The 27,161-nt window shown below is 49.7% G+C and overlaps 1 protein-coding gene across 1 annotated transcript; it reads left to right on the top strand.

Annotated features, from left to right (window-relative positions):
* The first annotated feature begins 892 nt into the window (after positions 1-892).
* On the top strand, positions 893-11,053 carry LOC132248446 (protein TsetseEP-like). The gene is made up of 5 exons (XM_059721394.1): positions 893-1,031; positions 2,507-3,183; positions 5,757-5,825; positions 7,349-7,463; positions 10,457-11,053. Exons 1-5 carry the CDS (start codon positions 980-982, stop codon positions 10,630-10,632), a joined length of 1,089 nt encoding a protein of 362 aa, XP_059577377.1. The 5' UTR covers positions 893-979; the 3' UTR covers positions 10,633-11,053.
* The last annotated feature ends 16,108 nt before the right edge of the window (positions 11,054-27,161 follow it).

Raw genomic sequence — 27,161 nt, 5'->3', positions numbered from 1 at the left:
ATAACCAGGTTCAGGAAAAGATTGCAACTACCCTTTCAAAAGTTGTCAATCTGGGGCTGTCAGTCATAGGGCTTAGGGATGTCCATGTGCGTAGTGACTTAGCAAACATCGAGACGGAGGATGCATCTCTCTATTCACTTTCTCCTACTTGTCCTCCAAAACATCTGCTCCTTACCACTTGTGGAGACAGTGTTGTGAGATAGCGGGGCCTCTGCTCTGAGCCAGATTGTGATTCTTACGGTCCTATGTATCATGTCTGTACAGGAGAATGGGCATTATTCCTGCCTGTCTGTGGGAGAGCAAGGGGAGAGACTGGTAGACCTCAAAAGCTGTGGTAGTGACTTAGCTGAAGTTTACCCACTCAAGTAGGCATTTCTTCTTTGTGTGACACTAGGAGAGAAGCACTGCAGAAAGTGGCCCAAATGTAGCAAGAAAAAAAGAAAGCAAGAAAAGTAGAAAGCGAGAAAGCCAGGCAATTTGTGTGTTGTGTAAAGGTTGTGTTTGGGGCAGGATGTTCGTGTTTTCCTGTGTCTCTTTTACTTTGTTTGCTGTAATACTAGATCAAATTGGAGGATGGGGATATCGCTAAAAATAGTTATAATTGTCCTATATTTTGCATCTTGAGGATACAATTCAGTGTTCATTCACTAGTTTGATGAGTAATTAAGAGTGGTAAAATGTGTGTCAGTGAGTTTAGACCAGGATTACGGAAAAAGGTGCCCAGATCAGAATGCCTTGCTTGCTCATAGCAGAAGGAATAGATTCATCTTTTTATACAAGTTTGAATGACAAATATCACTGTTACAAAGACTGATTATGACTGGATTTTGTCAATGTATTTCTTTTCAGTCCAATCATCTTCTTCTTGAAAACTTGGCTGCACTTTAGCCCTGAAGATTTCAAAGAGCCGCCGAAGTACCACACACTGCAGAAAGTAATAGCACACCTGAACAAGAACGTCCCTGGCTGTGACGTTGAAATGGAGGCCAAACACCTCCTCCACCAGTTTCAAAACGAAGCAGAAAATGAGAGTAAGTTATATTTTTTTTCAAGCTATCACTTCATCATCTCCGAAACTGCACTAAAGAATTGCATTTTGGGAGGTAAATGTTAGCAACAATTATATTGCCAGGGCCTAATCCTGATATCACTTACACGACAGGATCAGGCCCTGTAGACTTTTGGGTTTTTCTGGCTCTGTCCCTGGTGAATCTCTCCTGGGAGAGTGGGTAAAGAGTGGGTAGAAATACAAATCTGCAGTGGGGAATCACAGGCCTGGTCATGCGGATTGGAAACTGGGAACTTGGCATTTCAGAGAATTTGCCAGCGCACAAGAGTCAGAGCAGCAGCCAAGAGGCAAATTGCCTTTGCATTTTCAGCACCTTGGAAGTATGGCCAAAGCTGCTCTCTACCTACTTCTCCCCTTGCAAAGAGAAAATCTCATCAGGTGTTACCGTGCTCTGACCAAAGGCAGCTTCAGGCAAAGCCTTTTTGTCGTGAAGCATGTCTTGCTAGTGACCACCATAGCACAGGAAGTGCGTGTGACTGTTGTTTCCTCTTTGAGTGATGGGCTTCTGACCTCCAAGGACAGAGAAATAACTTACATTCCAGGTCAAAGACCTGCTGAAACAATGGTGAGTTGTGGCAATACAAGAATGCTATATGTCCAGCGTCAAATTGACACACGGTCCTTAACCCAGTTAGAAACTTTCCTGTGGCAAATCACTTGCTGGGTATGCTTCTTGGACCTGGTGCAATGTGCTAATGTCTCGCTTTGGCACAGAAGTGAAAGCAAATGCTATATGAAATAGAGGATACAAAAGCAAAGCAGTATTTTAACCCCATAAACTTGACCTGGTGGATGTTCCAGAAAGAAGGTGTTAATTTAGAATTGGGTTCACCGCCAGATAAACTCAGGCATTTAAAGGTGGTTAAAAGATGCATTGCATCCCTCAAAAAGGGAGTTCCCCAGCCAACTTTTTCTTCAGCCCCAAAAACATTCATATCTCCAAGGTTGCTAATTGGTGTCTAATGAGGTTCTGTCCTGGATTTGGTTCCAGTGGGCCAAGAAAATGTTCAGGTCTATGTTTCGATCCAACTGTTGTTCAAAGCAAGCAGAAGTTTCCAGGGGTTTTGTTCTTGCATTTATTTCTTGTAGTAGTATTTGAAAAAGGTTCTTAAACTTTGAGTGACAGACACCTCACTTGACTGAGAAGTGTCAATGAGTTAGACTATAGGGGAAATGCCAGTGGAAATTAAGAGGTTAACATCTTGTAGAACAAGATTTAGAGTTGATTTTACTGAGTTAAGATAAAGAGAGAGAGAGGGGAGATGCCAGCTGGGGAGGGAAGGAATCAGAAATGGAGGACAGAGAGCTGATTTTTGTGAACAATTGTTAAAAATTCTATTTATGTGGCTTCTTTTCATAAACTATCCATACATAACTAAGGCTGGTAGAGCCATTTTCACTCACCTCATTTAGCTCAAAATAAACTGGTGTATCTAGGCCAGCCTGGGGACCATCCTGCGGACCAGCCAGGAGACCAGCCCAAGGGCCAGCCCGGGGAACTGCCTGAGGTCCAGCCCGGGAAGCAGCCCAAAGGCCAGCCCGGGGAGCAGCCGGAGGACCAACCTGGGGACCATCCCGAGGGCCAGCCAGGGGCCCTGCCCGAGGACCAGCCCAGGGACCTGCCCGAGGTCCAGCCTGGGGAGCAGCCTGAGGACCAGGCGGAGGACCAACCTGGGGACCAGCCCGAGGGCCAGCCCAGGGACCAGCCCGAGGCCCATCTGGGGGACCGACCTTGGGACCTGCCTGACGTCCAACCCAAGGGCCAGACTGGAGAGCAGCCCGAGGGCCAGCCTGGGGACCTGCCCGAGGTCCAGCCCGGGGTGCAGCCCGAGGGCCAGCCCGGGGAGCAGCAGGAGGAACAACCTGGGGACCAGCCCAAGGGCCAGCTAGGGGACCTGCACGAGGTCCAGCCCGGGGTGCAGCCCGAGGGCCAGCCGGAGGACCAACCTGGGGACCAGCCTGAGGGCCAGCCCAGGGACCAGCCTGAGGACCATTTGGGGGACCGACCTTGGGATCTGCCCAAGAGCCAACCTGGGGACCTGCCCAGAGTCCAGCCCAAGGGCCAGCCCAGGGACCTGCCCGGGGACCAGCCCAGGAACCTGCCTCAGGAAAAGGTATGGTCTAGAACCTTTTGTTCAAACTATTCAATATGAAAAGGGGATGAGGAATTGCCAATATTTGTCTTATAAGTGAAAATTGAATTTCCACCTGCATTGTTTACTCCTGTCCCCCAGAAAGCTGTTTATAGCTGTGACCAAACACAAGTGCACGGCTGCAAACAGCTTAAATGGCCCACTGGGTGAAAATCTGGCCCCTCATTGCATGTGGTGTCAGCTAAAGATGTTTCAAAACGTAGTGTCTTGTGTAACGTGTGTCTGCTGGGGCTCCCAACCTGTGGGTGTTTTCAGAATGGGAGGGGGGCAAGGGAGCAGAAGGAGTTGAGTCTCAGGGTTTTTCAGCCCCTGCTACAGAGTGGGGCCAGTGTATTACAGGCCCCCCAAAGTGGGGTGGCTCCAATTCACCCACTCCACCCCTCAACACCAGCTGCAGAGCCCCAAGAACGAGCTCCCTCCACTGCCTTTCCCCCCTCCCATTCTGAAACAGCCAACACTGGCACAGAGCTTGGCCCTTGTTGTGGAAACCTGCTTGCAGGCTCCCAGCGGGCAGCTAGATCCCCACCCCTCCAGACCAACAGTGAACTTCTGTTTGGTTTCGGGCAATGTAGGAACTCAGAACGCTTTGCAAAAATCATTCTGAGTTAGAGCTGGGAGCTCCACTTCTCTCTGCACCCTTACGGCACGTCCACACATGCAGCATGTGTGCTTGCAGCATCTCAAATAGGAGCGGCACGTATTTGAGCCGGGGATTTCTGCCTCACCAAATGCCTGGCCACAACCTTTGGTGTGGGGCAAGTTGTGCCATCTGGGGCAAAATAAGCCCGCCCAGCTCCTCCCAGATCTGCAGCGAGGGGGAGATAGAGCCTGGGGCCAGCAGCTGCTTGCAGGAGTGAGGTGGGACAGGGGGTGGGGATAGGTGTGGGGGGATTGTGGGGGGGCTGTGGGTAGGCGGGGACTGTGGGAGGATGCTGCTCAGGTAGGGTGGGTCCTCTGCCCTCCAACAGGGCATAGCTCCCCAACACAGCACATGGACTGCTGCCCCCAGGACCACAGCATTCCCCCCCTGCCAGGCCCACATTCCCCCTGCAGGGCCCACAGCTCCCCGACATAGCCTACCCCCACAATACCTCAGGCCCCCGTGCACAGCCCGCAGCTCACTGGGAGCAGCACTGAGCACTGGGGCACTTGGGGCCTCCTGGCACATCCCCCCATGTGGCACAGCAGTGCGGCTTGGCACTGGCCGCTGCTCTGCCACATCACCTGGGCCCACTCCCGGAGACCACCTGTCATGCTGGCCCAGGTCCTGTGTGCATGGGCACCACGTGCCATCGGGTGGGGCCTGTTTCATGCACGCAGGACCCATCCCGCCTCAACACACAGTCCCCGTGAGGGGCACGGGGCACCCGCAAGTGACAGCATGAGTGGCCCAGAGCTACCCAAAAGCGCATGGTGCTATACTAAACCAGGCCAGGCCTCGGCTGAGTTGCCCTGCCCCCGCAGTGAGGAAGGGATTGGGGCTGGGGCTGGGACAAGCTGCCCAGCCGGGGCAGGGGGATGTGGGACTTGGGGAGGGGGTTGGGGGTGGCGCGGCTTGCTCTGGGTGGAAGGGGGCAAACAGCAGCAGGGCATAGCCCCCACTCCTGGCACTGCTGCACTTGCATCCTGTGCCCCCTCACCCCAGATGGGCAACTGGCAGGCGATGCCCTACTGCCACTTACCCAGCCGGGGCAGAGAGGCACGGGATGTGGGCACAGCAGTGCTGGGAGTGGGGTCTATGCCCTGCTACTGCTTGCCCCCTTCCGCCTGGAGCAAGCTGTATTTGCATTGTGCCCCTCCCTGCCATCCGTCCTGGCTGGGTAAGAGGCAGCGAGGCATATCCCCCACTCCCCGCACTGTTGTGCCCGCATACCAGGCTCCCCTGCCCTCCTGCCCCTGTCCCATGCCTCCCTCCCCAGCTGGGCAGAAGTCAGAGGAGTCTGTAAACACAAAGGAGTGCAGAAGATGGAAGCAAAGCTTCCAGGGTTTTGGAATATTACTTTCCATATCACAACCTTGCCCAATAGGTAATGGCAGAGAAAGGTCAGTAGGCGCATCGGCCCTGCAGGAGCTCCTTCCTGAGCAAAGCACATAGCGCAGTCAGGAATGCTACCGTTTCTTTCAGCAGACAAGGTTCTTTGGCTAAAAGTGCTGTCTTTTATTAGACCAACTAAACACCCATTTCAAACAGCAAAAATCGATATCTTCCGTGTTTCAGGGGTGTTAGTTGTAGATGGAATACTAAATATGAATACTTCATTACAAATACCAAACCAAGTTACTCCTGGAGGTAGGACACCACCACTAACAACATTCAAGAACCAGGCATAGACCCAAAATACCTGCTTCTGGTTCTGCTCTTTCATCCCTACTGCTTCCATCATGTTTCTGACTTTTTCCCTTCATTTATTTTTCATTATTTACCTCTCTGAATGCTCATCATCTCCTTCATGCGTACCTTCCATGGCCGCGTGTTCATCACCTCCTCCTTCCTCCACCTCTGATCTGCTCTGTCTGCACCTTACTCCCAGAAGAACGAAGACGCCTACATCATTCACTGCTCAGTGCCGAACAGTCAAGGTGTTGTGTACAAAGGCATTCTGGTAAGTGATGTGGAAGAGCTGTGTAGATTTATTACAGGATGTGTTTTCACTCGGGATGACAAGTTACATGTAAATTCTCTGCTGCTCTGATTCACACCAAGACAAAGCTTTGAAATATTAGGGGCCACCTCATGCCCTTGATTCTTAGGTGAATTGACATGGTTATTTTAGTAGTCAAAGTACATTCCACCTCCCAAACTTTTCTCTGGGCTTTCAGCTGGATAATATCCACCACTTGTCCTCAGTCATTGACTAAGGTACCAAGAAACCATGCACGCCATTTGTATGAATGGGCGTGTGTGCACAGGTAGGCAGACAGATACACTGAAGAGCAGCTTGGTGGCAAGTCACCGAAAGATGCTGTAGAGCACTAGAAAATTAGGATCCCAAAGGGCATATACTTCTAAATATCATAGTGTATTACCCCTCATTTTCTCTTCTAGAAAAGTAGAGCTGGAAGAGACATCAGGAGGCCATCTAATCTAACCCCCTGCTGAAGGCAGGATGATTCCTAACTAAACCTTTCCACTCAAGTTATGTCTGACCTATTCTTAATACTGCAGAAACCAACCTCCCACACAACTACTATTCTCAATGCCCAAAACACCAAGAAGAACCATAACCCGCTACAGTTAAAGCAAGGAGGCGGAGGTCCAATCCCAAATGTGGTGCTTGGTAGGACCCCGAGCAGAGAAGCAAAACCCAGGAACTTGTAGGTTTTTTTAGTTCTAACAAGAGCAATCAGCACACCCGAGTCCAAATCCCCAGCCAAGAGACAGTGTTCCCAGTGCGTTTGCTGTCCTTCCCAGTCTTGAGTTCTCTGCAAATTTGCTCAGGAAGCTCTTTATTCCTGCATCCAAATCATCTGAACAGCAGCGGAGCCGGGGCAGATCCCTGTAGGAGTCCACTCAAAGCCTCCTGCCGTTCCCACCTGGATCCATGAAGAATAACCTTTGCTTGTGGCTGCTGAGCCAGTTGTCTATCTGCTTTGGAGTCATTTGCTTTTCCCCATGTTTCTCCCAGTTGTTTGTGAGAAGGTTGTATGGGACTTTCCAGTGAAAGGGAAACCGTTTAGAGGGAAACCCTGGGACAGATGCATGGTGAGGGAGATGCTGCTTGTGCCATCTCCCTGGCCCAAGTTAGATTTAGGCAAGTAAAGCCTTGATGGCATAGGACCAGCCTAGTGGCTTCTGAGACTCTGCTACGTGTGGGTGACCACGCTGCAATGAAAGATTTCCGAGAGACAGAGGCAAAATAAAAGAACATTCATAGTGGTCTTTTTTACACTAGGGACAAACCAAATCTAGAGACGCAGCTTGGTAGAGTAAAATACACACAGAAACCGTCACCCTTTGCTAGGATGTTCTGTGCACAACACTATTTCCATCTCTCTGTAATTTCCATTTGTGCACTGTCTGTACCTCACCAATGAGACACCAAACCAACATGCCAGATAGATAAAGTGAAAACAAATGTCAAGAAACAAGGAAGTAAAATATTTCACTGCAAAATGCTTTTTCCAGTTAACGAGCCAAGACACAACTAGAGATGTGATCTCAAAAATTATGAGAAAATATGATCTGGACATGGAGGAAGCTGGAAACTACCAACTTGTGCAGGTCATTTCGGAACACAAAGGTAAGAGAGCAAAACTTTTTGCTGGTTCAAATATCCTCCTCATATTTGCAGAACATGCCTATGAATCCATTTTAGAAATAGTGCAGTGCTTCATCTCATAGCCAGGTGGAGTAGACCTCCCTCTTGATTACCTGGTAGGAGTCAGCACACCTCTACTCCCCTTTGGGATGTCATGCATGCAGCTGGGGAAGACTGACAATTAGAGATCCAGCGCTGACATGTGTCCCGCTGTCTGAAGTCAGGGCCAAATGAAACAGAAGAAAGGTCTGGGAGCGTCACCTGTACCCTGACTGGTGCCCAGAAAGCCACAGGGACGACACAGTCCAGATCCACTCCCTGAAATCCATCCTGCTTGAAAAAATCTACGACCTCTGCACCAGGAATTTGTGATGACTTGTGTAATCTCCGCATCACGGTATTAATTCTGGTGCAGCACAGTACAGCCTCCCTCTCCTCCAGTTAGTTAAGTATTGTCTGAAGCCGTTTTTTGTCCTGATATGTCCCGTCTCCTTGTGAGTGATTACATCCTTGACTTCAATAACTTCCTGGAGAAGACTGAAGTTTACTAGATGTTTCAAATGGGCACAGCTCCTTTCTTCCTCGTGCATGTAAACTGAGTCACAGGGCTATATCCCACTTCACCTTGTGTGCCTAACCAGCGTGGCCACAGCCACATAGCTGCCGTTTTGGATAGGGTTGTGCTGCAGCTCAGCATGTTTGGAGCCATGAACAGGTCAGATGCGCTCACTAGGCCGTACTATAAGTCATGACATTTTGGCTGGGCAAAAGCTCATTGGAGAGGTGGGAGGAGAATGAGGGCCCTCCCATACTTTAATGTTTAAGCTAATGGGAAGGCTACTCATCCAGGGAGCAGGACACCCAGGGCCTAGCCCCACCTTCTAGAGTTAGGAAGTATTTCCTCATTTCCAGCTTAAATGCCCCCTGTTGCAATGGAAGCCCGTTACTATACCTGCTATAATCACAGACAACTAGAGATCCTCTTTACAAGTAACAACCCTTTCTGAAGATTTCTAACACCCCCTCCATTTTCTCAGGATTACATAATCCAGGTCTTCCAACTTTCCTGTCTAGGACAATATTAGACCCTTCCTCATTGTTGTTGCTCTTCTCCAGACTCTTTTCAGTTCATCTGTTTGTCGTAAAGCACGATGCCTTGAACTGGCCACAGTTTTCCAGCTAAGGCCTCCCCAATGCTGAATATCATTGAAAAATGGTTTCCCCTACTTTGCACACAACATGCATGTTAATACAGCCCCATATGCTCTTGCTCTTTATCAGTTTTTGTAAGAATATTGCAGTGATGACTCATATTTAGCTTGTGCTCTACTCCTGTAACTATTATACTATCCTTTCATTAATTTAAGACCATTTTTTCCAATTGGTCAAGGTCATTGAGAATCCTCAACCTATCTTCCAGATCATCTGCTGTCCTACCTCGCTTGGCATCATCTGCAGATTTCCTAAGTGTATGCTCAGTTCCTTGAGACCTCTAGGACACATTGTATGTGGACTGAGATAAGAGGTCATTAAACACATTGCCTTTTCCGTATTGAGCAATTTTAATTCCCTTTCCCCAGTCAGTAATGGACCTACACTTCCTTTGGTCCTTGACATGTAACTTCACAGGATGCTTGTGTGTCTCGGACTAGCTCTATTGCAGTGCCTTGGTCTGCCTGGAGTTTTCCTTTCTTGTCATCTGTAGTATTGTAGCTATGTTTCTACATTTGGAGAGATTCCTTGTTAAGTTTCAAGTCACAAAAGCATTTGCTGTTTAGACAAGCCAGTCCGCTGATGTGATTCTTAACCTTCCTTACACAGGGATGGCATATCCTAGTGCCCTTAATATTCTCTCGAAGGTACAACCAAATTCCCCGATTCCTTTTTCCTTTAAACTTACTGTCCATGGGATCCTGGCCACCAGTTGTTTGAGGTTTTGCATGCCCACGCTAATCTTTACTATTTATTTGAACTATTGTCATGCCAAAAGCCATACTTATGGTCAAAGACCCTACTGGGGAAAGCACTGTATAAATCCAGAGCATCACCCACAGAATAGCTTCACCTTCACAGAGGGCTACTGGATTGTAGGCATTGTACTTGCAGTGTTTGGCAAGCCCTAAGCCTGCTGAGTATCTTGAGTAGCAGGAGGAGAGTCTACCATCAATCCCTGACCATTGCGAGGTCAAACTATCATCACCATCAAATCAGCAGCAGTATCAGGCCCTGCACTGGATTTACAGCCCTCTTTCAGAGCCAGTGAAGAGAGGGAGGATGCAAAGGGAGGGGAGAAAGCCAGGTTGAGCAGGTTTCTTTCTGCTCGCCTCCGGGACCCAGCAACCCAACACCCCAGTGTCCCCCCTCCCCACACAGGCACCTTTTTGGAAAACAGCTGTCTCCCATTGCTAGCAGACAGGGACCTGTGAGCTCAGGGAGCAGCCATCTCCTCTGATGCCAAAAGGCAAAGTTCAATCCTTGCTCTTGGTTAATGATGAGGTAAAGGGGTTGTTTCAGCTGAATGGAAAAGAATTTGCCTTGACCTTTTTGTTGAATAAAGGACCCAACACATGCAAGCTGTAGAAAACCACACATGGAAATGATGCATTAAGGAAGCAAGTCAAATGATTGCCTTTCAACCTAAATGTACAGCCCTGTGTGTATACGTCATGCTACTGTCTGTAGTCAATGATCTCAGAGCCAGAAAACTGTTTCATGTAGTGCACAGGTAAGTTTGGTGTTATCAGACTTCCAGAAGCATAATTTTGGACGGTACAACATCTTCTCATACTTTTGCTGGTGGGAAAGGAGATGTTATAATTAGTAAAAACCAAATTAAAGAACCTTATTTGGACTTCTAAGTGGCATGTGTCCAGCCAGCATGCACCTCTGAATGCTCACCAGTTTTCTATGCTTGCTTGCAGTGCTACTATGCAGAGTCAATCACTAGACGCTTCTTTGCTTTTCTCTTTCTGCAGAGCTAGTCTTCCCACAGGAAGCAAATGTGCTTTCTTATATGAACAGCCAGGGGAACGCAGACATCAGCCAAAGAAGAAAGCCAGCTTTCCGTGCCTCCCCATTGTCTGCTGCAGACAAGAAAAAGAGGAGGCGCCTACCTCGCCTCTTTAGAGGCAGCAGGGTCAGACCCGAATGAGAGCATCCTGACAAGGAGCTGACACGAATACCATTCTCAGGCTGGGGGAGACTGGGAACCTGTGGGGGGTTGGGGTGCAGGCATGGGAGGGATGGGGTCAGGTGGGAATGGGGAGCAGAAGGGAATATAATTTATGTTCAGGAGGGATGTTGGGCACAAGGAGTGGGAGGGAGAGGGGGAAAATGGGAGGGAGGTTTGTTACAAGGCGGGGATAAGGGTAGGGTTTTGCAATTGCAAGAAAGCAGACCCCTGGGTGGGGGAAGGGGTATATACCCTTCCCCTTGCCCCCCCAGCCCTGCTGGTGCCCCTCACTCCCAACCCACAGCCCCTTTCCCACCCACCCCCATACCTCCTGGTGCTCCTCCCTTATCCTGCAGAGAATGAAAGTAGCCATCAATCCCTTCTTCAATTGCCCTGATCCCCCTCACCTGCCCCTCCAGGGCCTCAGTCCGGGCACAGGTGGGACAGGCAAGAGACTCCCGGCCCCCACGCTACCCCCAGGCCTCAGAGGTCCCGCCAGGCGGCCCCCGCAGACAGGGCTCAGGGCACTGCCCACCCATCCAAGGGGCCTGTCTGGGTGGAGGCCTCACAGGAGCTGCGGGCCGGAGGCAGCAGCAGGGCAGGGGCCTTGGCTGCGCTCCGTGTCACCACCCCATAGTAGCACCCCTCCTCCTTCACTTCCCTGAAGTCTCTGGCATAAGCCCCCATGTGCTCCTGCCCATGCCTGGCCTGTGAACTGCAGTCAAACTGCTCCCCTGTTGGCAGTCCCTGTTCGCTGGCTCCCTGGTCACAGCCTGGTCCCCAACAGTTTGTGATGCACAAACACTCTCGGGAGACGAGGTTAGTTATATGCTCAAGACCTTTCCCAGCTTTCATTGGCATGCATGGTTTTCAAACTGTTTTGGGAAGGCTTCTGGATCATGTCCATGTTTGTTGTGAGGGGAGATTGGTGTGTTCAGCCTGAGGGAGCAGCTGGGGCTCGCTAAGCGCCTGCAACTCCAGGGTTTGACTGCATCCTGAGTACTGCGAGATGGTGTTTGCACTTGAACCTGGCCTCTTGGCCACCATGCTCATGCTGGCGCTGGGCCTCCTTGTGCTGGCGCTGGGCCTCCTTCTCCACCATCTCCATTCGCTTCAGCTCCAGGTCATGCTTGAGCTTGCACTCCTCAGCTTCCAGCTGCAGCTGGTATTTGCACAAGTCCCACTCAGAGGATGGCCCCTCGGGTTCTGCCTGCACGTGTGGAGGTGATCTTGCAGGCAGTCATCATCACACAGGATCTTAATCAGGTCTTCTCTCTTCTGCTCCTTCCTCTCTCTTTCATCACCTCTTTCAAGTTGCCCACAGTCATGTGGTCATACTCGTCAGTCACCCCAGCTATCTACGCTGCCCACTTGACCCAACGCCAAACGAGAGATTGTTTGCTCAAGGGTTTCCAGTGACTCTGTTCCCTTCCCCAAATGATGCCTTCAAGACAGCAGGTTGTCAGATCCCACAGCTACCATCACACGTGGTGGGCCAGTGGCTACTGCTCCTGCGTTGAGCACCCACCTCACTGAGCCCGACCACCTTCCAGGCTCTAAGTGCGTCCCTGGGGGCACCTCACGTCCAGGCACCCCCACTCCTGGACCACACCTGCAAGGCTGGGGGAAATGAAGGCACCGTTCTCGATCTGGACTGATCTTGGCCCTATGCCCAATGGGAAACAAAGGCCTAGTAGCTTTTGAGGGTATTTGATCCACTGCAAGAACGTGGGGTGCTTCCCTGTCTGTAGCAGAAATAGAGGTCCCCCTTACTCAACCAAACCAAGGGGATCCCAAGGCATAAACTACACCCTCTCCCAACAAGTCTCCCATGCTCCCATAAACTACACCCTCTCCCAACAAGTCTCCCATGCTAGGAGAAATGTATTAGTTACAAGGAGTAGGTTTGCAATATGGCACAGGATTGAGCAATATCAGAGAAATCCCTTCCAGCAAATGGTGGCATGGTAGCCTTTGATCACGCATCTGAGTTAATGCAGGCTATCTATTTAGTTAGTGGGGCTGTGCAAAATTTTGCTGGTTTTTTCATTTCAAAGCTGTTTCAATGCATTTCGCACTCAAAACAGTGAAATTGAAACAAAACAAAAGGATTTGAAACAGCTTCGAAATGAAACAAGGGCACTCAGAACATTTCGAAAGTGTCAAAATATTTTAAGTTTCGAAGCTGGGCTTATTCGGGTTCAGCACCAGTCACAGGTGACAGGGCAGCCTCCTTTCATCCAGCTCACAGGTCTGGGGCTCGCATCCCTGGAAGGAGTCCGGCACAGCCTGGCAGCCTTCCCCGGGGTACAGGCTGCACCCAGCACTGTGCTGCTGCTGCCTGTCCCAGGCAGCAGCTGCAGCCTCCCCTCATCCAGCACAGATACGGGAGCTTGGTCCCCCAAGAGTAGTGTGGCACAGCCCAGCAGTCCTCCCGGGGTGCAAGCCCCTGGATTTCTGCTGGGCATGGAGTGTACCCGGCCCCGGAGAGAACTGCTGCTGCCTCCTGTTCCAGGCAGCAGCTGCAGCCTCCCCTCATCTGATACACTGATCTGGGCGCTCACACCCCTGGCAGGGCTGCTGGGCTGTGCCAGACTCCTCCCAGGTATGCAAGCCCCTAGATCTGTGAGCTGGATAAGATGAGGCTGCTGCTGCTGTCGGAGACCAGCGCTGAGGCCAAGTAAGCCCTGTTTCAAAATTCAAAATCGGTTCAAGCTTTTGAAATGTTACAAGTGCCCTTAGTTCATTTTGACTCCTTTAGTTGTGTTTCAATTTCACTGCTTTGAGCTTGAAACATTTTTAAACAGCTTTGAAATGAAACAGCTGGCAAAATTTTGCACAGCCTCACTAAATAAATAGATAGCCAGCATTTACTCACATGTGTGATCAAAGGCTACCATGCCACTGTTTGCACTAAGGGACTTCTCTGATATTGCTCTATCCTGTGCCATATTCCTAACCTACTTCTTGTAACCAGTACATTTCTCCTGTGTACCTAGCAAGGGAGACTCATTGGGAGAGGGTGTAGATTACACCTTGGGATCCCCTTGGTTCGGCTGAGTAAGGGAAACCACTATTTCTGCTTCAGACAGAGAAGCACCCCAAGTTCTTGCAGTGGATCAAATACCATCAAGGACTACTAGGCCTGTGTTGCCCATGGGGCATAGTGCCAAGATCAGACCAGATCATGGTTGGTGGCTTCATTACCCCCAGAGAAGCACTTGGAGCCTGGAAGGTGGTTGGGCGCAGTGAGACACATGGCTCAATGCAGGAGCACCCTCTACTGGCCCACCACGTGTGATGGTAGTGGTGGGTTCTGACAAGCAGCTGTCTTGAAGGCATCATTTGGGGAAGGGAACAGAGTCACTGGAAACCCTTGAGCAAACAATCTCTCATTTGGCATTTGGTCAAGCGGACAGTGTAGATAGCTGGGGTGACTGACGAGTATGACCACATGCCTGTGGTCAACTTGAAAGAGGTGATGAAAGAGAGAAGGAGGAGCAGAAGAAAGAAGACCTGATTAAGATCCTGTGCGATGATGACCAGGCTGCAAGATCACCTCCTTGAGTCCATCCAGACCCTGAGGGGCCATCCTCTGAGTGGGACTTGTGCAAATACCAGCTGCAGCTGGAAGCTGAGGAGCACAACCTCAAGCATGACCTGGAGCTGAGGCAGATGCAGATGGTGGACAAGGAGGCCCAGCGCCAGCACAAGGAGGCCCAGCGCCAGCGCGAGCATGAAGCTGAAGAGGCCAGGCTCAAGTGTGAACATGATCTCTTAGGAGTCCAGCACAGCCCAGTAGCCCTCCCAGATCTGTGCCCTGGATGAGAGGAGGCTGCAACAGGGAGCACAGAAGAGAACATAGTCTGACAATAGTCAGAGGGATGGACAAGCCTGGGGATCCTCTCCACAACATCTTGGATGCGGGCAGCAGGGAGACAGCAGACCTCTAGGGATAAGTGGTCCAGATGGCAGATAGGTCCTTCCGTGCCCCTCAGGAGAGAGTCCCCATCCCCACCTGGTGTGTCCTCCTCGGGGTGGGAATACTTACTTCCTGAACACTTATCTCCTCCTCTGGCATCTCTGTGGGAGTCTCCTCCTGCGTAGTGCGGGGAGCTAGCTGATGTGCCATGCTGGGGAGGAGTGGCCCCAGCTCTGCATGCTCTGGACCTGGAGACAACTGTTTTCCAGGTGGCTGCAGGGGGTCTTTGTTGCCAGTCTTCTCTGTGGCCACCTCCTCCCCCTTCTCCTGCACATCCTTCCTCTCTGCGCTGTTTCCCTGGAGTAGGGCCCAGCGGTAGTTGTCAGTGTAGCCTTCATGGGCCCTGATGTGCGTAGCTGGCGTAGCTCCTGCTTAGGCTCCCGCACTCGGCGCTCCAGGGGCTCCACCAAGGAGCACATCCCACACGTGGGGGAGCGCCTGTGCTCGGGGTCAGCAGCCGCTGCCACCCCAGGCAGCCCCCGCAGTCCAGGGCCAGGGCTGCACGCTCTGTCTGGGTGGGGTCTTGGTGCGGGGAAGCTGAAGCTGACAGGCACGGCGAGTCACTGCCACGGCTGTGAGCTATGTCTCATACTTACCTGGTCTCAGCAGCTGCTCTTCAGGCCTCTGGGCTCAGGCCGCTTGCTCGGACCAGCCCTCTGGGCGCCTTCTGCGCGCCCCTCTGCACGAACTCCTGTGCAAACCGCTGCTCCCTAGTTGGGCTGCGCCTGCTTGTGCGCTCTGTTCGCAGGGCTCCCGGGGGGCTCAGCTAAGGAGGGACCTGGGCGGGGGGGTTTCCCTCCCGGGCTCCACTCAGCCGACATGTCCTGCCCGGCACGGCCCCACGTGCACACACAATCTCGCACACATGCTCACACTTCCTCAGCCCCCTACAAGCTCCCCTGTGCTCACTCACCCTCTCTCTCAGCCCAGCTCCTACCTCCTGGCTCTTCACTGGGAGGTCCGGGTCTTTGGCTCCCAGGAACACTATGGGCATGAACCCACGTGTCTCCCACAGGAAGTAGACCCAAGAACAAATTTGACTAATGTAGGCCACTGGATGTTTCCCTACCTCCTGTGTCTGGGACAGCACCGCACCTAACGCCACGTTGGAGGTATCCGTCTGCCATATAAATGGCTTGTTGAAGTCTGGTGTACACCCCTGGCTGGGTGCATAGAGCATTTTTAACTGAAAAATGCCTGCTCCATCTCAGGTATCTCAGGTGTCCAGCTCCCTGCTCCCTCCCAGCATCCCTCACTCTTGAACTCCCCCAGCCCTGCCCGTGCCCCCCACTTCCAACCCACAGCCCCTTTCCCACCCTCCAGCCCCGCTGGTGCTCCTCATTCCCAACCCACAGCTCCCTGCTCCCCCCGGTAACCCTAGATAGGGGGGCATCGGCAGAGGGGCGGGGGGCAGAGGGTGTCTGCAGGGGGGTGGCGGTGGGGGGGCAGGTGCAAACCATGGGGGGTTGGGTGGGGAATGGGTTGGCACAATTTGTGGGAGGATGCGGGCTAAGCACAATCCATGGGAGGGTTTATGGGGATGCAGGATCTGCAGGGGATTTCTGGGGTCTGGGAAGGTTTGGCAGGATCAGGTTTTTAGCCCCCAGCCTGTGTCAGTTCCAGTTTTCGTCTAAACATGGCAACAGCACAGACGTGCACCTGGACAGTGTCTGCAGAATGGCTGTACAACCTCCATTCCTGAGATGACAAAATGTATATAGTTAAAACGTTTATGTTGCTATTATTTAAGACAATTAAATATTTATTAGTTAAAAAGTCCTGGTAAAGGTTATCTTTTTAATCAGTTGTACTCTCCTGAACAAGATGTCTTTTCAAAAGGCAGAATGCTTCTTCGATGCAACATTTATTAATATTTTACTGAAATTATGATAACATTAGGAATTAGCTGGTGTTTTTCTACGTGCCTGGCCCTGGGATGCTCAAGCAGCCGTCAGGTGTTCAGACGTCCCTCGGGAAAGTGAAAATAATTGCTAGGAAAGCAGACAGTTAGCTCTTGAATGACTCCGGCATCAGGACCCCAACCCGCTGCTCAGAAAACTGCAGTAGGAAATGAAGAAAATAGAGAACCATTTTTACAATTTGTTCCTAATCAGATTTGTCACAGATAACACTTGGTACTGGGGAAACAAGTCCAGCAGAAAGCGGGCATGGAGAATGAGCAGCCTACTTGTGAGACTCTTCAGAGAAACCAATACCCAGCGATTTCCAATTCGTTTGAGTTTTCTCCAAAATTCTTTGGACCATTACGGAGGATATAGATATAGCTACAGATACAGATATAGATATACTCAAGGTTGAGTAGGGAAGGGACTCCCAGCAGGAATACAGCTTTACAAAGTAAAACCTAGTTTTGGAATGAGTAAAATCGTCACCTTCCCTTTCTTCTGTCCCCACCACATCATGTCCCTTTCTCATCTGTGAAGTGTCTGGAGTCCCACCACTCACACAGGTTTCTAACCTGTGTACAGGACCTCCACCTGACACAGGAGGTACATGGTCCCACTAGGGGGAATGCCATACTGGATCTGGTATTGGCAATGGGGGATGACATGGTAGGGGACCTACAGATCGGTAGCCATCTGGGGGACAGTGATCACCTAATAACAGAATTCACCATAAGACGTCGAGTGGGTAAGGTAACTAGTAGGGTGAAAGTACTAGACTTTAGGAAAGCTGATTTAAGTGAACTCAGGCGATTAGTCAAGGACGCACTGAAGAGTAGTTTTGAAATGATGGAAGCCCAAGAAGGGTGGCTGTGCCTTAAGGAAACGACCCTTCGGGCACAAAGCGAGACCATCCCCATGCGGGGTAAAAGAGGGAAAGGGGCCAGGAGGCTTCCTTGGCTGACCGCAGAAATCCAGGGCAGCCTAAGGGCCAAAAGGGGAGCACATAAAAAGTGGAAACAGGGAGAGATCACCAAAGACAAATATACCTCCTCTGCTCGTGCTTGTAGGGAGGCAGTTAGATGGGCCAAAGCTACCATGGAGCTGAGGATGGCATCCCAAGTAAAGGACAAGACATTCTTCTTTAGATATATAGGGAGTAAAAGGAAGGCCCAGGGAGGAATAGGACCCCTGCTAAATGGGCAGAAGCAATTGGTGACGGACAGGGGGGACAAGGCTGAACTCCTCAACGAGTTCTTTGCCTCTGTTCCTAAGCGAGGGACACGACAAGTCTCTCACTGGGGTTGTAGAGAGGCAGCAGCAAGGTGCCAGACTGCCATGCGTAGACCCTGAGATGGTACAGAGTCACTTGGAACAACTGGATTCCTTTAAGTCGGCAGGCCTGGATGAGATCCATCCGAGGGTGCTGAAGGCACTGGCCGACATCATTGCAGAGCCACTGGCGGGAATATTTGAACGCTCGTGGCACACGGGCCAAGTCCCGGAGGACTGGAAAAGGGCCAATGCGGTCCCCATTTTCAAGAAGGGGAGGAAGGAGGACCCGGGCAACTATAGGCCAGTCAGTCTCACCTCCATCCTTGGCAAAGTCTTTGAAAAAATTATCAAGGCTCACATATGCGAGAGCCCGGCAGGACAAATTATGCTGAGGGGAAACCAGCACGGGTTCGTGGCAGGCAGATGGCGGCCCAGGTCCCTGCCCTTAGGTGCCTCTACTGTCCCCACAGCACCAACTCCCCTCCCCCACAGCACCCACAGGGGACATGGCTCCCCCACTGCGCCCCAGCCCCACCACACTGCCCTGCGCTTGGCCCCGGGCCCCACAGCCCCACCCACGGCCAGGCGGTGTTGTCCTGAGCGTGTCCCAACAGCCCAGACACCAGTGGGGCCTCCCGCCCGGCACCTCTCCATTCCCACCCGCAGCCCCTGCCCCCCAGCCCTCTGCAATCCAAATAGGTCCGCAAAGGGGTTATTTACATTACTTTGGGCAGCTGAAGGTTTGTAGCAAATGTGGGAGGGGAGGGCAGGGCAAGGCATTGTGGAATCAGAAAAAAATATATGCCTTAAACTTTGATTATTTTAGTTATAAGATGACATAACCGCTTTGTGTAGAATTGCTGGCTCTGTACAGTAGAACAGATAATGGCAAGTGTTTGTTCTTTGTAACTCTTCTGCAACTGCTTCGTTCACCGCGGCCTTGAAGGTAGCAAAAAAAAGTATGTACAAAGTAGATTTCCAGGTGCAAGAAGGAGGTTTGTGAACTAACCCTACCTCCCCCATAATTCCCATCCTGATAACAGCAAAGAAATAATGAAGTAATATTATAGCTGCTTTTCATGCTAATTTCACTATATGATCACAGGAGTTGTAAGCAACTGTTAAAAAGTATATAAGCCTCCTGATTTTGCTTTTGGGGGGGGACCCCTTCCAAGTGCTTGGGAAATCCATGTCACTTTGGAACTCCCCCTACAGCTGTAGTTTCTTTTAAATAAAAGCTTCTGCTGACATGACCTAAAAGTACTCTGTGTGTGTTTCCACGACAATTCCTGGTGCCGTGACTCGGATCCAGAACACAGGCTGAGGAAGGAGGACCGCAGGCTACCCCCCCCCCCCCGAACCCTGAGGCGCCAAACTTGAGAGGTAAGAGACCTAATTCAAAATCTCTATTGCGGTTTCAGAGGAGGACTGCCTGTAGGCTCCCAACTTGGCTGTGGTAACTGGATCTGAACCTTGTTAAAACAGGTCAGTCTGAACCTTACTGCCGGCTAAAATTTTCTGTATAAAGGATCCCATTTTGTGTCTGGTAACGTACGTTTTAGGGAGAAACTGTTTGAGGCACCTTCATCCAACAGCACATCGGGCTTGTAGTTAATTAACTAAGGCGGTGTGGGGTAGGAGGTCTGGCTGACTGAATAAATGTGCATGTGTGTGTATTTAGAAGTATGAGCCACTGACCAGGACTGAGACTACGGTTGGGTTCAGCCGCCCAATTCTGCCTGACAGGGCAGTTTTGAAAGCAAGGGGACCCAACTGGAACCTCGTGACCCAGTGGTAAGGGCGTCTGAGTGATTTTGTCTTTTCCAAACGCCTTGTCCCAGTAGCTTCTGCCGAAAGCAGGAGTGAAAGGATCCCTCTAGTGTTTCCCTCCCCATTTCCATTTTATGAGCCGGTGTCGGGTCAGAAGCTTTTGTCTGGGCAGTGAAAAACTGCGGGGCAAGGCACTGAGCGGCCCGGACATCCTAAATAAGCCTCTCCTACGTCTCCCTGTGTGACTGAAAATGGGAACAAGTCAGTCTAAACAGGTTCCTGTCCCCCCTAAGGGGACTCCGGCGTACTTTATGTACACACACTATTCTCCCGAGACTTGCAAGTACCTGGATAAGTGGAACTGGTATACTAGGGATGATCCTGTGAAACATTTTCCACAGGAAGGAACATTTGATCAGGATAAAATAGTGCACTTGAGAGGGGCGTTAGAGTCCCGTGGATCCAAAACACCACAAAACCAGTGGGACGTGTTCTTTTATTGGTATGATGAAATGTCCAAAAGGCGGACAGAATCTCAAACTAGGAGCCTAAAAAACTCTCAAGAAAAATTAAAACAGCAGTTAAAAGCTGTTCGGGAGAAATTAACTGCTCCCCCAAATTACACGCTGGCCACCACTCCGATGTATCCAGCATTGCCCGGGGCGCCCCCACCACCGGAGCCAGCAGAGGATATCCTTAACCTTTGTTCGAACCCTGCTCTCCTGGGACTCCCACATCAGCAACAGCCGGTTCAACATCAGGCTGCAGCCCAGGCTAGTGACCCATTAGCTGAAGCTCCTTCAGTAAATCCATCCACGGAGCTTAATAGTCCGGACTCATCCACCATATCTGCCACTCAATCATCACCAGTGTGGCAATTTACTCCTGGGTCACAACCCACCACAGGTGTATTTAGAAGAATGGGAATAGGCATGGAAAGATCTCCCATCAATCTGAGATCCCGAACTGCACAAGTTTACCCCCTAAGACAAATGCCAGGCATTGGCACCGATGGACAAAATATAGTAACTGTGCATGCACCCTGGACTCCAGGTGATCTCTACAATTTAACTCAAAAGTTCCCAAAAATCAGGGAAGACCCAGAAAAATTTCAGGAAGAATTGCAAACTGTTATAAATTGTTATAATCCAACATGGGCTGACATTAATCAGCTCATGCGATCCATTTTGCCCAAGGAAACTATGCTACGTCTGTACGCTGCCTGTACTTGGCCAGATCAAAACCCAGGGATTGGCCAAAACTTTATTGACAAGAGAAATGCTTTGGTTCAGGCAGTTCTCACAATTTGCCCAAAAAAGGCAGACTGGACCAAAATAAATACCTGTAAACAAAACAAAAATGAACACTCCAGTGACTATTTAGAACGCCTCAAACAGGCATTTGAACGATACTCAGGAATGGATAACCCAGTCGGAAATGCTAAACAAGCAATAGTGGCAGCATTCGTCCAGGGACTTAACCCTAAAATTGCTGAGAAAATTCAAACAGTAATTATTGGCTAGGAAACTAAAGATTTGACCGAAGTCCTTGCTGCGGCTAACCATTTTCATAACAAATTGGAACGGTCTAAAGACAGTGCCGAGTTTAAGTTAATGGCCTTACAGATTTCTCAGTTGCAGGGTCCAGGTAGAGGAAGGGGACGAGGACGGGGAAGGGGAGGCCCGGGTAGATTCAGGGGAAGAGATAGATCCTTGAGCCCACAAAACCCAGGCTATGGGAACCAATGTCATTATTGCAAGCAAGAAGGACATTGGAAATCAGAATGCCCCAACTGCCCCGGCCAAGGACCCAGACCCCAGCCCCCACCTCCACTTCCTGTCAATTTTCCCAGTGTTGAATAGGACAGCCTGAGGGACAGTGACATCATTGCTCCTTTGCTTGCTACTGACCAATCTGGTCCGTTTGTTGAATGCCTTATTTCTGGTAAACCTGTCTCCTGTCTTGTCGACACCGGAGCGTCCCGCTCCACGCTAAAGGCTGCTGAGTTTCCTTTTCTACCTTATTCTCCTGAAACTGTAAATGCTGTCGGTATAGGCGGACAACCTATCCCACATCCCGTCTCTGAACCTGTCTCCATCTCTATTGGCCCTTTGTCTGAAAATCATGCCTTTCTTCTTAGCCCCTGTGCACCTGTCAACCTTCTTGGTAAGGATTTGCTGTGTAAACTGGGATGCGTGATTTATTGTAGCCCAGATGGTGTTTACCTTGAGGTACCGGAACAGAGGGAAACCGAGCTTGTGGCTTTGCTAACCCAGGAGTACTCTGATCCTGACACTTCCTACTTGCAAGAGGAACTGTTGGCACGAGTACCTCCACAGCTGTGGTCCACCCATGCGAATGAAGTGGGGCACATGCTGAGTGCTGAACCAGTGCGTATCATCCTGAACCCTGCCAAGCCACTTCCTCGTGTCCCACAGTACCCCATCTCAAAGGAAGCTGAGGAAGGGATCAAGCCTGTCGTTTCCTCACTCCTTGAGCAAGGGATTATTGTCCCAATACGCTCCCCTTGCAACACACCTATCCTACCTGTCAAAAAACCTGGTAAAGTTACGTATCGCTTTGTGCAAGATCTTCGAGCTGTAAATGCCGCTGTGTTACCCGCTTTCCCCGTGGTCCCTAACCCTGCCAGTATTCTTTCCTGTATCCCTTCAGATGCTACATATTTCACAGTAGTGGATCTTTGTTCTGCTTTTTTCTCTATCCCCGTTCATAAGGACAGCCAGTATCTGTTTGCATTTACTTATCAGGGATTTCAATATACCTGGACAAGACTCCCTCAGGGATATACAGAGTCCCCAACCCTGTTTTCCCAGATCCTAAAAAAAGATTTGGATCCTATCACGTTCAAAGGGGGGTCCACCCTTGTTCAGTACGTTGATGATCTATTGTTAGCCTCACCCACTTTAGAGGCCTGTGAGCAAGATACTTTGACACTCCTCACAGCTTTAGCTCAGAAAGGCCACAAGGCCTCAAAATCTAAATTGCAGCTCTGCAAGTCTAAGGTACATTATTTAGGGCATGATATCTCAGCAGGAGAATGACACCTTTCCCCTAGTAGAGTTGAAGCTATCCTCAACATTCCCAAACCTATGACTAGAAAACAGATGAGGGGATTCTTAGGTGCAACGGGTTATTGTAGACAGTGGATCCTGGGTTATGCTGCTTTCGCAAAACCCTTGCAAGCATTCACTCATGATACCACCCCGGAACCCCTCCCTTGGACTCCTGAAGCCGAACAAGCATTTGTGGCCCTTAAGCAAGCCCTCACTCTTGCTCCTGCTCTTGGACTTCCTAATTATAAGAAACCCTTTACCTTGTTTTGTCATGAACGGGAAGGAATCGCTTTAGGAGTACTCACTCAGCTGCACGGTGAAAAGCATCGCCCAATTGCATATTACAGCTCTGCCCTTGATCCCGTAGCTGCGGGACTTCCTCCTTGCCTCCGTTCAGTTGCAGCTCCTGCCTTGTTGGTTGAAAAGGCAGATTCTCTAGTTTTGGGACACTCTTTAACCGTTGCAGTTCCACATGCTGTGATGGCCCTTCTGCTCAAGGGCAAAACTCAGCACATTTCCAATTCCCGTCTTACTAAATATGAGAAACTTCTACTGTCAGCTGCAAATGTAACCTTAAATCGCTGTTCAATTCTGAATCCTGCGTCACTTCTGCCTATCGCCTCTGATGGTGAGCCTCATGATTGCCTGTCTATCACAACTCAATTGTTAACCCCTCGAACTGACCTCAAGGACATTCCTATCCCGAACTCTGACCTTGTTTTGTTTGTTGATGGTTCCCGTCTTAGAAATGATGCAGGCAAATTAGTTGCGGGATATGCAGTATGCACTCAGTATGCTGTTTTGGAAGCCTATTCTTTACCCCAAGCTCGTTCTGCTCAAGTTGCTGAACTCATTGCTTTAACACGTGCTTGCATTCTTGCAAAAAATCAAACCACAACCATTTATACTGACTCTAAGTATGCTTTTGGTGTTGTTCATGATTTTGGACAAATCTGGAAACAAAGAGGGTTCCTCACTTCATCAGGGACCCAAATCAGTCATGGTTGTTATGTAAAAGCGCTCTTAGAAGCTGTTCAATTGCCTCTTGCTATTGCTATTGTTAAATGTAAAGCTCACGAGAAACCCTTTGATGATGTCACACGAGGAAATGATCTGGCAGACCGTTCTGCCAGAAATGCAGCCCTTTCTGGCCCACAGGCTCCTAACTCTGTTTTTGTTTGTTTTTCAGCAGACCAGTCTCCTTTGGCTAGCCTTTCAAGTCTGGCCCTTCTTCAAAATCAGGCCCCAAAAAAGGAAATAAATGACTGGCTGTGTGCAGGATGTTCACTGCACCCCGACTCTCTCTGGCGCTCCCCGGACAGCCGCCTGGTGGCGCCTAGAGAGCTTTTGCCACATCTTGCTCGTTTAATCTACTCTGTGGCCCATACGAGCAAAGGAAGAATGATTGCTACAGTACAAAGAAATTGGTTTGCCCCAAATTTTCCTTCCATGGCACAACAGTACTGTAGCTCCTGTCCCATCTGCTTAGCTCACAACATTGGGCAACGGGTAAAAACAACACCCGCAGCCCATCCCCCTCCATGGGGACCGTTTGTAAATCTGCAAATTGATTTTGTGCAGCTACCTAAGTGCTGTTCTTATGAGTACATTCTTGTTATTATTGATGTGTTCTCTGGATGGGTGGAAGCCTACCGATGCGTACGTGCTGATTCCATCACTGTAGTAAAGAAATTGCTCAAAGAATTCATCCCTAGATTTGGATTGCCCCTCACAATAGATAGTGACCGTGGCACCCATTTCACAGGACAGATAGTAAAAAACATCTGCCAAGCACTCAACATACAGCAACACCTACACTGTAGTTATCATCCACAATCAAGTGGTGCTGTAGAACGTAAAAACTCTGATTTAAAAACGCGCGTTTCGAAGATTTGTGCTGAAACAGGCCTCAAATGGCCTGATGCACTGCCTATTGCTCTTATGCACATTAGAAACACTGTTAACAGAAAACATGGCCTAACCCCTTATGAAATACTCATGGCACGACCCATGAGGATGCCAGCTACACCACCTGTTGCCCCTCACCAAACAGACCTACAATTAACTGATGAAACTGTACTAAATTATTGCAAGGCATTAATGAAGTATGCCAGGTCTGTTCATTCACAGGTCCAAGACGCCTTACCTCAACCACCGGATGTTCCCTGTCACAACCTCGAACCAGGGGATTGGATCTACGTAAAGGTCTGTCAACGGAAAAACACACTTCAACCTAGATGGAAAGGACCTTTCCAGGTACTTCTGACCACTAATTCTGCTGTTCGTTGCCAAGGTCACCAAACGTGGACTCACGCCTCGCACTGCAAGAAGGTATCACCTCCATTGGACCCCGAAGCAGCTGTATTCCAACCAAGGTTGGGATCTTTCCCTGAGGCCTAGGACAAAGACCCTCAGGACCTCACTCAGGCAAGTGAGGAGCATCAGGGTGCAAGTGCTAATAACCTCTCCCCTGCACCCAACACCTTAGCCCAGCCGGATTCATCAGTTGAAGAACGAAGATATCATCTTCAGCCTCGAAGAAAGTGAATGCTCCCATTTGGAAGATCACCACCTCCATCAAGACCAAGAGCCGACATTATCAGTCCTTTAGGTAACTTGAGCCCAGAGGACGAAGAAAGACTTTGGCTGCCATCCTGGGTTTGGCTGGCAGTGTTCTTTTTCTTACTGGTGCTGGTTATGTTTGTTGTTAAGATTCTTTGTCCCTCCTGTATCTAAAAATGGCACTGATATCCTTATATATCACACTTGGGTATCTCAGTATCACCCAAGGGGGTGGGAGAAAAGTTTGTATTTGCAGATCTCCCATGCGGTGGCTCAAGCTGGAAATAAAAGTGACTGCTGGATATGCTCTCACAGCCCAGCACACCTACACCAAGGAATCCCAATGATCAGAGTACCAATATCCCTCCAGCAATGGGGAACAATAAACGGCGGCTTCGTTAGACTCTACTCGTTAGCTGCCCATCGGTCCGCTCCTAAAGAATGGAGGGCCGCCCCTGCTAACTGGATAATCTCCCCAAGAGTAGAGGCGCCTTTCTGTTACAGATCCAACAACACCGGAGCTTATAATAAAGCCACACCTGTAGGACACTACCCTCATTGCCTAACTACTCTAGATTATAGCCCTAGTAGCACCAGTGGAATCCTGTTGGGTAACGTACCCTCTCTCAATTGTACAGGATTCATGGTCTACAACTTTTCTAAGGAACCTCATGTTGCTCTCATTGCAAACAGATCGGAATTTTACATTCACTCCAATTTTACTTCTTGTAATATATCTCGGTCCAGCAGGATAGCAGCTGAACGTGGACCGTCCTATACGATGCATATCAATCGAAAGTGCCGGATAGGGCACAACAACTGTCGAGATTTGAGTACCCTTTCTGCCCCAGGCCTTTACTGGCTCTGCGGAAACAGGGCTCATAAAATCTTGCCCTGGAATTGGGTGGGGGCATGCACTCTTGGACGTGTTATCCCTGGTTTCGAAATGCATAGTGCAATATATCTGGAACAAGTAAAAAATTTCAACCATCACATGAAAAGGGCGGTTAACCCCTTAGCTACCAGAAACACAGGGTTCTATCGATTTGTGAGAACCTTCATACCGTGGCTTGGAGTAAGAGAATTGGAACTAGCCATAATTAACATTTCAGCCACAATGGAAGCTATGGGAAATGCCACTGCGGATGCAATTCAGGCTCTGCAAAAAGAGATCTCCCAGATCTCACAAGTAACTATACAACACCGCATAGCCCTAGATTACCTATTGGTATCCCAGGGAGGAGTATGTGCCTTAGTAAACTCCACCTGTTGTGTCTATGTCAATCAGGACATGCGAATCAAAACTGACATTCGCAAAATCCGAAATCAGTTAAGGGTCCTACATCAAGTGGCCTCAGAAAATACTGACTGGGGTCTAGAAGAGATGTGGTCTTGGCTAACCTCCTGGCTTCCAGATTTCGGGGCCCTTGGCAAGAAAATCCTGTATGAAATATTGTTTGTCCTGATAGTTCTGATAATGTTCTATGTCTTAATGCAACTGATCCTCTGCTGCGTGAAAGCCAGCAGGGGAAGCTTTAGCAAGGCAAGAAAACCCACAGCAGAGTCTAGAATAATGGTGTTACAAAAGTGTGAGCAGATTGAAAGAAAACATGAAAGGCTGCATGATGAAATAGAAGGGCTCATGAGAATGGAAATTTAAGGCTAAAGTGAGACTAAATAGTCTCAAAGGGGGGGGGGGCTGTGGAATCAGAAAAAATATATGCCTTAAACTTTGATTATTTTAGTTATAAGATGACATAACCGCTTTGTGTAGAATTGCTGGCTCTATACAGTAGAACAGATAAGGGCAAGTGTTTGTTCTTTGTAACTCTTCTGCAACTGCTTCCTTCACCACGGCCTTGAAGGTAGAAAAAAAAAAAAGTATGTACAAAGTAGATTTCCAGGTACAAGAAGGAGGTTTGTGAACTAACCTCACCTCCC

This window comes from Alligator mississippiensis, chromosome 1 (genome assembly GCF_030867095.1).
Source record: "Alligator mississippiensis isolate rAllMis1 chromosome 1, rAllMis1, whole genome shotgun sequence".
Classification (NCBI taxonomy): domain Eukaryota; kingdom Metazoa; phylum Chordata; order Crocodylia; family Alligatoridae; genus Alligator; species Alligator mississippiensis.
This window is presented reverse-complemented; position numbering and strand designations above follow the sequence as displayed.

Coding starts and splice junctions, on each gene's coding strand:
- LOC132248446 (XM_059721394.1), top strand. CDS start 980: ATGGAGGCCAAACACCTCCTCCACCAGTTTCAAAACGAAGCAGAAAAT. Junction 5,826..7,348: donor TTGTGTACAAAGGCATTCTG/GTAAGTGATGTG, acceptor TGCTTTTTCCAG/TTAACGAGCCAAGACACAAC. Junction 7,464..10,456: donor GGTCATTTCGGAACACAAAG/GTAAGAGAGCAA, acceptor CTCTTTCTGCAG/AGCTAGTCTTCCCACAGGAA.